This window comes from Condylura cristata, unplaced genomic scaffold, assembly GCF_000260355.1.
Source record: "Condylura cristata isolate star-nosed mole 26May11 unplaced genomic scaffold, ConCri1.0 scaffold00019, whole genome shotgun sequence".
Lineage (NCBI taxonomy): Eukaryota > Metazoa > Chordata > Mammalia > Eulipotyphla > Talpidae > Condylura > Condylura cristata.
The window spans coordinates 5,464,538-5,477,497 of record NW_004567120.1 but is presented as its reverse complement, the minus strand read 5'-3'; the positions used below and the strand labels follow the sequence as shown (position 1 = coordinate 5,477,497).

Here is a 12,960-nt window from a genome sequence, read left to right as displayed (position 1 = left end):
AGAACACAGAAAATTATCAGTGTCAGAGAAGTTTATGAAACGATAAAAGGATTGTGGTAGACTGATTAATGTCTGTCCCTCCAAAGATTTCAATCTCTGAAGCCCCAAAAGCTATGATATGTTCCCTTAAATGGAAAAATGAAATTTACATTTTGAATAAACTATGTTTTTGAGCATGAAGAGATTATCATCTATTACTAGGGTATTCCCAATGTAATCATGACTGTACTTATAACGATCCTGAGAAGAGATTTGACTATAGGAATACAAAAATAATGAGCATGTGACAGACATAATCATCCATTGCTGGGCTGCAATATGGAAGGAGCGGTCATAAAATAAGGAATACATCTAGTCTATAATTAAGAAAATAGAAAGAAATATACTCTTCTGGTCAGAAGGAATGCAAGCCTGCCAATACATTGATTTTAGACCAGTGAAACTGATTTTGGATTTCTAATTTACAGAAGCAGAAGATAATAAATCTGTGTTGCTTTTACCACTGAGTCTGTAATAATTTGTTCCATAAACAAAAATAAATTAATATAAAGGTAAATCCATCAAGAACAAATTTTGTGTTTTTTTTTAAACTAAACATAATAACCATACTATCTATGGTTCTTTGTATATGCATTTACTCCAGTGAAATTAAAACTGGTATCTACACAAAATCCTATTTATATCAACTTTATTTGTAATAGCCACATTCAGTGGCTTGCATTCAGTTTTAGACCGACAGTTTGAACATGTTGGTTAAATCTCTTCATCTATTAAACTAGTCAAATTATCAAATTCTCTGGATATGGATCAAAGGGCTTACAGCAAATTGATATGCTTTTATTCAACAATTTTTTTTTAGAATTGGTAAGAAAAATGGAAGGTGGTTGCTTTCAATTGTAAGGGTCTGTGTCCATCCACTGACAGTGTGTTACAGAAAAACTATTCCACAAAACTCTGTTGATGTCTGTTAACTCTCATCCACACCAACTCCTTAAAAAAGTAAGATACCGGGCCCTCCCTGGTGGCACAGCAGGTTAAAGCACAGCACCAAGAAGCATGAGTTCGATCCCCGCCTGCCCCGGAGGTGATCACATGGCGCAGCAGACCTCTCCTGACCCGCCCGCTGCACCCCTCAGTAGTGTATTTCCTCGATCTGCCTGTTCTGCTCCCCACTCTGTCTCTGGTGAATCCTCTCACCCTCCACATCTCTGGCCTGTACTCCAGTTCTATATAAATAAATAAATACATATTTAAAAAAAAAAAAGTAAGATACCACATGTGTTGATTCCCTATCCCCAGTACCTGTTCCATAGAAAGGATCCAGGAAGGCACCTGGTGTAAATCCCAGTGTCCTATGTCCCTCACATTTCTGTATTGCTGAAGAGCTATTCTGTAAATCACAGCATCTGATTGGAATCTTCACATTCCCCAAGTTAGTGATACAAAAGAGCTGTTCCAAGTGCATTTGGCAGGAGTACTACTGAGGATAGAATCAGAACAATTATCAAAGACTTCTAGTACCTAACACTGCTAAGGGGCCAGACCCTATTGAAACAGACAAGGTGATTCAGTATCTAGGGTGTTATCCAACACTGTAGAATTATCACCTAGCATTCAGTGGAAACTAGCAGCTCTGTATGGTGGAAATAGAATTTAATTGAAGAGGTTAGGAAAAGAGACCAAGACAGCCCTGCTCAAAGGATACAAGGCACATTACCCAAGGCTGCAATGTCTGAGTAGAGTTTGAAGAGAAAAACACTGCACCTCTACTTCCTGGCTAAATATAAGGCAAACTCTTAAACTCTCTAACTTTGAAAACAGTCTACAGGTTACAAACAAGTCCAATAGTAAAAGGTAAAAAGTCTTACTATTAAGTTACTTAGAAGTTACTTCGCCAGTGATAGTCACTGGTCAATATAACGGCAATCTCTAGTAATTTGGGCTTAAAGATAAACAGGAAAACTATCAGGACAGTAATATCTGATACTGCACAACACGAGGTAAATACATAGTCCAGAAAAGTCACAAACAAATAAATAAGAGAACAAGCAAGCAACAACAATAATAAGTCCTAGGAAGGGGGGCATCAGAAGCCAGAGTTGCTGTATTACCTAAATGGTGCAGTTTACAACAAACAAAATTGTAAAACAGGCAAAGAAACAGCAACATGTAGTCCATACAAAGGGAGGGGAGGGGAAAGGGAATAGTAACTTTGAAGTATGAACCAAGATGATGAAAAGATTACTAAGCAACTATTCTATGTGTTTTTTCAAATAAATCACAACATTGCACATACCAGAAACAAAAATGACTTAATCATAGGTCCACAAAGAAGACCTAAAATTATAAAACAGGTGCTAATTTTTGTGACTGAATTAGACAAGGGGTTCTTACATATGAGAACTAAAACCATAAATTAAAAAAAAAATTCAACTTCATTGAAATTTAAAACTTTTGTGCTTCAAAGGTGACAAGAAAGTGAAATGACAAGCCACAGAAAAGGAAAAAATACCTATCACTTATTTATCTGATAAAGATCTGATACCCAGAATATATTTTAAGCTCTTATAATTCAATAAAAAGGCAAATGAAGCAATTTTAAAAATGGGTCAAGAATGTGAATATACATTTCTTAAACAAATTCACAAATCAAGGCCTCCCTAGTGGTACAAAGGGTTAACTCTGCACTATGAAGCTATCCACAGCCACTGAAGCAAGAGTTCCATCCTTGGGCAGGGAGCTCACCCACATGGCACAGCAGACCTCTCCTGTCTCACCGGCTACAGTGTATTCAATCAGCCTGTTCTGTCTCCCACTCTGTCTCTGGTGAATCCTCTCACCCCTCCCCCCCACCACCACACACTCTTCTGGCCTATACCCAGTTCTTGTATGTGTAAATAAGTAAAAATAAAAAAAAAATACACAAACGTCCAATAAGCACATGTTAAACATTTAGTTATTTGGGAAACAGAAGTCAAACTCACAATGAAATTAACAGTCACCACTTCATACAGAATGGCTATCGTCAAAATGACATATAGTAATAAGTGTTGGAAGGATGTGGAGAAATTAGTACCTTCATACATTGCTGGTAGGAATGTAAAAAGATTCAGTCACTTTGAAAACATTCTGGAAGTTCCTCAAAAAGGTAATAATAGAGTTCTCATGTGACAGCAATTTCATCCCAGATCTCTAATCAAAAGAAATGAAAACATGCCCAAACAGCCAGCAACATCATAAATATTCAAAAAATGGAAGCACTAATATCCATCAACTAGGAAATGTATAAAATGTTATGTGGTTAACACAATGGAATAATATTTTTCAGTGAAATTTAAGACCCCTTTCCCAAGAAGACATACAGATGGCAAACAAGCACATGAAAAAGAACTCATCACTTGTGATCAGGGAAATGCAAATCAAAACCACAATGAAATACCACTTCATTCCTGAGTCTGGCCTATATCAAAATCATCAGTAATAACAAGTATGTGGAGAGGTAGAGCACCAGGAACTCTTGTAAATTCCTGGTGGGAATGCAGACAGGTCCAGCCCCTATGAAAAAGTGTGGAGGTTTTAAAAAATATTAAAAATAGATTTCCTTAAGATCCAGCAATCAGGGTCCTCCTTGGTGGTGCAGTGGGTTAAGGTGCAGCACTGTAAGCTAGCCACCTCAGTGTAAGATCCATCACCAGCCAGATCTACAAGGTGTGGCAGACTCTCCTATCTCGCCCACAGCTCTCCTCAGCAGTGTAACTAGTCGATCTGCCTGTTCTTCTCCCCACTCTTTCTCTGGTGAATCCCCTCACCACCCCTGTTCCTCTGGCCTGTATCCCAGTTCTGTATGTATAAATAAATAAATCTTAAAAAAAAAAAAGATCCAGCAGTCAAACTCCTAGATATCGAACCTAAGGACACAAAAACAGTAATTCAAAGGAACATGAAAACAACCAAATGCAAAATGACGAAGAGTAGCTTGAGGCAATGTAGTTACCCAGCTCTAAGTGCATAGGGATGCTTACATTCCCACATCCCTCCCAACACTCAAGATTCATCAGCACTGTATTTTTCCTCCTACTTAGTAAAGTGTTATTTACCTCATTGTTTTAAGTTGTACTTCTCTAATTTTAAACATCTTTTCAATTTCCATGGGCTTGTTAGTTCTAGTGTTTCTCTTCCATATATCTCCTGTTCATGTCTTGTTGATCTCTGTATCTCCAATGTATATCACCATTTTCCACATACAACAGGTATTAAAATGTGTTTAATGACTATATGAAAAAATTAGAACATGTGAAAAATGAAAATCTGTAACAGTTTGGATGTGGAGAAAATGTTATGACTCCAAGTTCATCTTGGAATCCTTTAGTCTTAATTGAAATGAGTAATATGTGCAGAAAAATCAAACTTAGTAAAAATGAAGAATTTTTGAATATGTTAAATGTATCTGATGCTGCTAAATATATCAATTAGGAATTTGGAAACACAAGTGAGGTGAACTATGAGGCCACTGTAAGAAGAGGATGAGGTAGTAACAGTTACTGATATGACAAACCCCTGTTGAGTCTCAGGCTGACTGAGAAAAAAAGATACATTAAATATGTAGATGTAGATGCCTTGGTCAAGAGTACTAATACCCATAAAGTCAATATAACAGTTTCATTCATTACAGGAATAGAATAGTTACACCTACCCCCAGCCCCATGTTTAAATATTGATAGGTACTTAGTGTATTTTTTTTTATCTTTGAGGAATGTATTTCCCAATTAAAAGACCTTCATAAGTTAGCTTCTATATGGAGGTAGCAGTGGTTTACAATACTGTATGTAATTCAGAGGTATAGGTTCATGTCTTCATATAGATATTACACTGTGCTCACCAAGACATACATAATCCTACAGCATAGACCACTGGGCCCCGTAGTGGAGTAACCAGGTGCAGGATAGGCATGGGGGCTGGGAGGCTGGCAAGATTCCAGATGCCCAGCGAATCTGTGTGCTCTTTCTCTGGACTCTGGCATTCTCTGTGTGGTCTTGTCTCTTCTGTAACCATGCCATGGTCATCTTGTAGCCATAACTGCTGCTGCTTTCATCTTTGCCTCTAGGCTAAGGTTGGCATACTTAACAAATGCTCATGCCCATGCTCCAGGTGTCCACAATTAGGCACGTGTGCCCCCAGCTCACATTCCCAAGTGCCTTCTGCCTTAATATGATCATGGCCACAGGTGATAGCCATAGAGGGTAGTGGCAGAAAAAGCCTGATTAATTCCATTTACCCTACAAATCCACCCCCTGGATGTACAATTTGACTGTACCCATCATTCTTCTGCAAGTTTCCCTTGGCTAAGGTGGAACACTGTAGCCATGACCCACAATAGCAAACAGAATGCAACTGAATACAACAGGACACAACTAAGCCCAGCCCACTAAGGTGATAGGGCACCAACTTAGGGGCAAAAAGACAAGATTTTTGGCAGCAGCACATGACCCACCAAGTCTGCCACTGAAGGTACTGCTCATTCGAGTGGGTAACCACTCTTCAACTCAGCAATCTACCATCACATGCCATGAGTCATCACGCTTCTTGGCCTTCTCCGATGGTGGTCTCAGCTACAAGCCACACTACGTCCACCCTCAGGATGCCCTCTGAGTTTGGCAACACATTCACTGTATGTTCCTTTGGGGTAACTGCTAACCCCCCAGGGGGTACTCTCACTGCTGTCACTGACACTCAGCTTTCATAGTCACCAATGTGACAGGCAGACCCCTGAAATAAGGTGAACCCTTTGCACAGGCACTCGGGTTGTGGACCCGTGGATAGCACGGCCCACAGGTGGACTCACTCAGGTCCTCACTGCGGCTGTAGTCTCCAGCATGTCATGTTCTCCACCTGCTCCCCAAGGATGGGTTCCTAATCACCTTACCCTTATTCAAAAGTCACCAGGGTATCACTCCTGGGTGATTTTGAAAGCATGTTCTTCAGCTCTCATCTCATGAATAGGGAATCACCCACCGGTGATTTTAAGAGGTTTGCCTGCCTTCTTTAGCATCCCTTTGGCTGCTTAACCACTCAGGGTTACCCGTAAGTGGCACCAGCTTTTTCCTTAACTAAATTGGCCTTTTGATACATCTCCTGCATGGCTGCAGAAAACCTGGTGACAACTTCCTCTCTTGGCCAGCGTGGGCTACTCTCTTGCTCTACCTGTCCATAGGGGCCATTGCGACTCCAGGCTGTATCCAGCCCCAGGGTCCCACAGTCATTATCATTAACCAGCCAAAGGTGCCCTGCCTTTTGGTGAATGTTTATCCAAATCCATAAGTTTGATCCTTGTGGCACCACTGGGTGCACACCAAATGATGGATGAGGGTCTGCTTTCTCTTTGAAGAAACTGCTGCCGCAGGGGCAGTGGGCCATCTCCTCTTCCACACAAGGTCTCTGGTGTTCTGCAGGTCAGCATTTCCCACAGCTCCTGGACCATGTCCACTTCCTGCTCCTAGAGGTTGGCCACCACCTGTGCTACCATGGTGTCGCCAGCACTGTCCTTGACTCCATTTGCTGAGCTGTCAATGAAATCTAATCCCCTAGCCCTGCCTCCCAGCAGGCATCATGTCCGTCCAATACCTCCCCGTTGTGTGCAGCGTCCTCCATCTCAGGCCACTTATGGGGATGTACCCAGACAGAGAGGAGGTCGCCATGAAGCACTACATGCTCACGGCCCACCACCCCTCAGTCTCTCTTGAGATCCTCAGAGGGCTTCATACCCATCTGCATAGAATCTGCAGACTAAGGCCAAATGTGGCAAGCCTGAAGGCTGGTAAGGCAGGCAGGCAAGGCTGGGAGAAGACAACGGAGCCTCCCAGCACCCCACAAATTTCTTGTGCTCTCTCTCATATGAGTGGTATAGTCACGTCACTCATCTCTATTAGCCATAGCTACCGTTGCTTTTATCTTCAGCTCTTGGCTCGTGTATGCGCTTACACATGCCCACACTCATGCTCCAGGTATGCACAACCAGACAGACATGCCCCTCACTCCCAAGCACCTTCTGTATTAACACAAGACCACAGGTGATGGCTACAGAAACTAGTGGCACATAAAGCCTGATTAATTCAGGCCCCGTCTCCCCACCCCCACCCACTCCCTCTGGTAGCCTCAATTCTGTAGTCATATTTCCAGGATTTATTTTGGTTTAGTTTTGTCTGTAACTTTGTTTTGTTTCTCTGTATTTCACATGTAGGGTAAATGGAACTCGTCAGGCTTTTTCTGCCACTAGTCTCAATGGCTATCACCTGCAGCCTTGATCGTGTTAAGGCAGACAACTCTTGGGGAGTGTAGACTCAGGGCATGCATGTCTGATTGCGAACACTTTGAATACGGGTGCCTGCATGAGTAAGTGTGCACACCTGAGCCTAGGGGCCAGAGCTACAAGGGTGGTGTCACTCAAAGATAGATGACAGCTACGAGAGGACAAACAGTATGAAGATAGAAGAGGCAAGACAACAAGAGCATTCGAGAGAATGTCAGAGAGAGCCCAGAGAAAGCGCGTAGACATTTGTGGGGAGCTAGGAGGCTTGGTTGCCTGTCTCCCAGCCCACTCCCAGCCTAGCCCAGGCCAGGCCAGGCCAGGCCAGCTCAACCCAGCCCAGCCTATCCCCTACCTGCCTCAACCACCTACCTGGTATACCTGTATACCTGGTTCCCTGAGAGACCATGAAAGCCTGATAAACCTATGGGACTTTCCTTTATCCATCTGCCCAAATCTATAGCGAAAGTGCCCTAGGCGTGCTTGCACAACAAACATGAGTGAAATTCTGTATTTCACTTCCTCCTTCTGATTTATTTCACTTAGCAGAAATTAGCTTTTTTTTTAAGATTTTTATGTATTTATGAATAATGAACCCCTGGGGTACAGGCCAGAGGTGCAGGGGCGGTGAGAGGATTCACCAGACACAGAGTGGGGAACAGAAAAGGCCGACTGATGAAGTACACTGCTGAGGTGGGCGGCGGGTGGGTCAGGAGAGGTCTGCTGCACCATGTGGATTGAACTCATGCTGAAGAGGCTTTAGCATCTTAGTGCTGTGCTTTAACCCGCTGCCACCAGGGAGGGCCCCAAAACTTTATTCTTAATCTAAGTATGCTTATATTAAACCACTACTTAAGATAATTTGAATGTACCTCTGTTTTTCATAATCGGAAAAACTCCAGTATTTTGTCCTTCATAATCTGTATAAAAGACAGTTCACCCACCCCCCTACATTATTGGTTCTCAAACACAGTAACACAGTCACCTGGTGCCTTTTACAATATTAAAATGCTCCATTTGGGATAGAACTCAGGCATCAGTACTTTAACTCACCAGATAATTCTAATCTACGGTAAAGTTAGGAAACACTGATGTAAGTTAGCCTGATATACAACAATTTAAGGAACCTTCGAATGCTAAACAAGCAATCATTTATTTCCATATTCAGTGAAGTTCACAGAAAAACCTAACAGCAACTTGTAAAGATGGTATCACACAGGAATTAGTTGAGTCCTATGAGTGTAGAAAGAGACAATGCACAGAACACTTTGTTTTGCTGCATAAAGTACCATCCTAGAACCCACTATAACAAATGTGATTAAATACGCTAGAGGTTTCAAAGCATAACCTTCGAAGTTAGACTGAAAATAAAGATAACAAAGCTGAGAGGAAACTGAAAAACTGATTTTGTTTTGGAGAGATAACCACACCAGTCTCTCCGAATACAAACTTTAGTTTGTTAGGTTCCAAATATTTTTTGGCATTAGTTATATGAAACAAAATAGAGGAAATAAACAAGGACTAATGTTGACATATGAGTAGTATTATCACAGATTTTGAAAGTTTCAAGTCCATGATGCCCATAATCCTTCCCATCTCCATCATCCTGGACATTGTGCTGTGTGATTTTCTCCACTGACCAAACTTTTTGCTATTCCTTAGAACTCTAAAAATCTTTTCATTTTCTCCTTCTCCCTCCTTGATGAAATGAGACACGACTGTCCCGAGGTCACCGTTTCTGTTACCCACAAGTGAGGCTATGCTAAGTGTTTTAGGGAATATGCGTAGAGTTTGTATTCTTCCTGATTCCCAGTGCTGCTTCTAAGCCATTACTTCTTTCTTAAGTAAAAATCTCCACTCTCAAGAATAACTGTAACATTCATGAATTGGTATATAAATTGGTCCAAACATATGGAAAACTATCTGGCAGTTTCTACCAAAGCCACATCCTACTATGACATGACCACCTCACTCCTAGATAAACACTCAAAAGAAATGTGCTCTTATGTGGGCCCGAACAATGTTCTTAGGAACACTGTTTATAATAGCTCAAAACTGAAAATAATTCAAATGACCATCAATAGTAGAATGGACAAATAAATCATAATATATTCACCCACTAGAATATTATATATTAATAAGAATGAATGAACTAGTGTTCCACATATAATGGGTGAAATAAGCCAGACCTGCAAAGTGAATACTACATAATTTCATTTATATGAAGATCAAAATTGGGCAAATTTTATCTATAATGGAGGATAACTATGCAGGGGAACAAAGGGGAAGGTTTCTGGTAATGTTCTTTTTGAGAAAGAGTGCAGTTGAACAAGCATGTGAGGTTTCCTGGCATTTTTTAACGAAAATTTGGAATATTTGGAATATTTTACCCTTTTATCATGAAACTTCTCCAATATGCAAAATAAATCTATCAGAAAAGCAAAAAGTACTGGAAAGATCACAGACCTCAAAGTGAAGTACATGTTTGAACCTGGTTCTTCCACTTAGCAGCTGTGTGTAACCTGGAGAAAGCACTTTTCTTTTTTAGATTGATGTGTGACACATAACAACGTGTATAACATGATTTTATATGTATATGTATTGTAAAATGATCACCACACTACATCATTAATATTCATCACCACACACAGCAAACACATTTTCTAAGTCTCAGATTTTTCATGTATATAATAGGACATACCCATTTCTTAGGGCCATCAAAAGGATTAAAGGGAAATATATAAAGCACATGGCCAGAGTAGGTGCTAAAGAAATGCTAGTTTTCCTCCCCTTATCCTTTCCTTAACCTTTTACCATCTAGATTGTACCCTCTACCTATACCTCTGATCTGACTTCAGTTATTAGCACTGACTTTGGGTTACTTACTTGACTTGTCTAAGCCTTAGTTTTTCATCTGAAAAACGGAGATCATAATTACAACAAAGTAAATTTATCTTGAGAATTAAGTGAAAATGCAAAGTATCTTAGCATGGTCCCTGGCCTTTGGTAAGCACTTAATAAAATGGTAAACTGCTAATGGCCAAATCAAGACATTTATCTTCTTCTCATTAAAAACACACTATTTGGTTTGCTTTACCACTGACCATTCCTTTTGTCTCTGTACATCCTCCCAGAAGTTTTTCTTTATTCTCTTCAACCAGTTATGAGCTGAGCTCTATCTTTTAAATCCTCAGATCACATTGTAATTTTCTTAAAGGTATTTCCCTTACTCTGAACCACAGACATTTGTGTTATATGTTGTACCTCTACAGTTCAGTTTATTCTCTTTTATCTTCACTGTCTAGCACTTGTTTATTCATGGAGAACATTCATACATAAGTCATACCTGGATTAGGAACTAAGGATGCAAAATTAGCAATGCTATACTGTTCTAAAGTAATTTACAGTTTAGGAGGATAGAACAAATAGTCTACTATTTGCATGTGATAAAGGCTATGGTAACGTATGCCCAGACTGGAGCACTAAGAGGAAATACTTACATTAGACTGAGAGGTTGAGTACATGCTAAAGCACTTTGTGCTTACCATATGGGGAGGTAGAACACAAATATCTGTTAAGTAAATGAGCTATGAGTAAAAACGAACTAAATGAAGATAGTAAAGAGCACTCAGACCTGGAGAAAGCAGGAGGAAAGGCTTGGAGTACAGATGTTGCTAGAAAGATTCATGAGGATTATGAAATGAAGCTGGAAAGTCTGGCAGGGTCAGGTGTTGTAGACAACACCTGGATCAGCAGTCTGACCTGATCCTAGAAGGCTGATGGAGTGCCAATAAAAGTTTTCAAGTAGAGCAGGGATATAATCAGATTTGCATTTTAGAAGTATTCAAACAAAGCTACAGTTAGAAGGGTGTTGTAATAATCCAGATAAATTATGAAAGCCTGAATTGCAGAAATAGAGTGAGAATGAGGAATCAAGACACATACGGAGTAACTTAAATATTGGCTGAAATGAGTTAATCATATTTGTATCTACTGCAAGTCTAGCGGAGCATTTTACACTCAAAATCTACTTTCATATTTGACGACTACAGCTATTGAAACATACTTAGGGAACTGTAGTAAGCAGCCAGCTGAATCACTTCCGGTACACAGATACTAAGAAAAGACACTTTTTCTCATGATAGTACTAAAAAAAAAAAACCTTCAGGTTTGTTATTCAAAGCCAGAGGCAAAACAAAACCGTGTACTACCAAGAGGTTCTGGCATGTCTCTAACTTGGACTACTTCACCCCAAATAACGTTTGGAAAAACTACTTTAAAAGGTCATGAGGCCCCGCCCTGCACACGCAGACAAATGCCCAGGATTCTTTTCTCTTTGTTCCACCTCAAGACCCAAACGCGAGCTGCCGCTCGTCCCCTGATCGACCATTCTCATCTAGCCCTTTCCCAGTTTCCACTGTGTGGCGGTATAAACTGTCAACAGCTGGCGATTAAGGAAAGTGTTCCAGGTTGAGGAAACTAAAGTGGAGAGGCAGGTGAATGGAGCCTTTAAATGTTAGATTCCCTGACCTTGCCAATTCTCTCACAACCCCCCCACCACCACCATCCTGCCCCTCGCTGTGGCGGTCCCTTTGGAAGTTAGAAGGCTCACCTCCATAGTTACTAGATAGCTGTCTGCTCCCCCGAAACTAAGCAAGACTTGTTTTCTTTTTTTTCACTTACCCTAGCGGCCGCCATATCTGTGACCCTCTCCGCCCCAAATTTTCATAGGGAAAGCAGAGAGGGACAAAAGAGCTCAACTAGGCTCCCTCCACTCGTCGCAACCCCGCCTGGTTACGCCTTTTATCTGCCAACTCCCGCCCATTCTCCGCCCACTTTAGAGCCTCTGAAGAACTTGCTGCTGTTAGCCAGCGCTGTTCCGAAGAAGAGGTTCGTCCTTAAGGGTCACTCTCTAGTCCCTGATAGTCTTTCAGAATTTTTTTCCACCGTCCATTTGAGAGCGATTTTTCTGGGCGCAGAATTTTTCGTTATTTTCGTTTGTTTCAGTTTTGTCTAGCTAAAGACTTAAAAGCCAAGTTCAGCTGCCTTAACAAATAACTAGTTACATTACATTTTAAAGAGAACATGTTACCTCTGTGATACACAGGCGAGTTCATACATTCTAAAACTACGTCACTAAGCGCCTCTTGTGTGCCAGGGACCTGTTCAGGTTACATGGTACCGTTCAGACAAATACTGCCAGTGCCAAATGCTATGAAGAAAAACACAAGAGTATGGGAGTGGAGTGAGAGTTTCCTAGTTTAGATAGGTTAAGAAAAGTGTTTTTTGATAGGTGACATTTGAGAAAAATCCCAAAGGAATTGAGGGACTTTCCATGCAGAGCGAATGGTAATATAGTCGGTGTATGGCAATATAGTCGGTGTCGCCGGAGTGAGAATATCAGAGGGTGGAATAAGGCACTGTGTCGGAGCTTTTATGTCACCATAGGGAGGGACTTTGGGTTTGATTCTAAATAAGAAGGGAAGTAATTGGAGGGTTTTGAACAAAGATGTAGAGGATTTAAGTTATATTTTAGAAGGAGCTCTAAGGAGAATAGGCTATGGATAGATATGCAACATTCTAATAAAAGTAAGATCTCCACTAGGTCTCCAGTGAATGATTATAAAGAAAGAAGATGTTCGTAATCAGCCAAATAA

The 12,960-nt window shown here is 40.8% G+C and overlaps 1 protein-coding gene across 1 annotated transcript in view; it reads right to left on the bottom strand.

Annotated features, from left to right (window-relative positions):
- The window catches only part of APOOL (apolipoprotein O-like), a 62,601-nt gene extending 50,568 nt beyond the window's left edge, over positions 1-12,033 (bottom strand). Inside the window, exon 1 of the mRNA XM_012727094.1 lies at positions 11,987-12,033. Coding sequence (XP_012582548.1) covers positions 11,987-12,001 — 15 coding nt within the window. The 5' untranslated portion in view covers positions 12,002-12,033. The remainder of the gene's footprint in view (positions 1-11,986) is intronic.
- Positions 12,034-12,960: the final 927 nt, after the last annotated feature.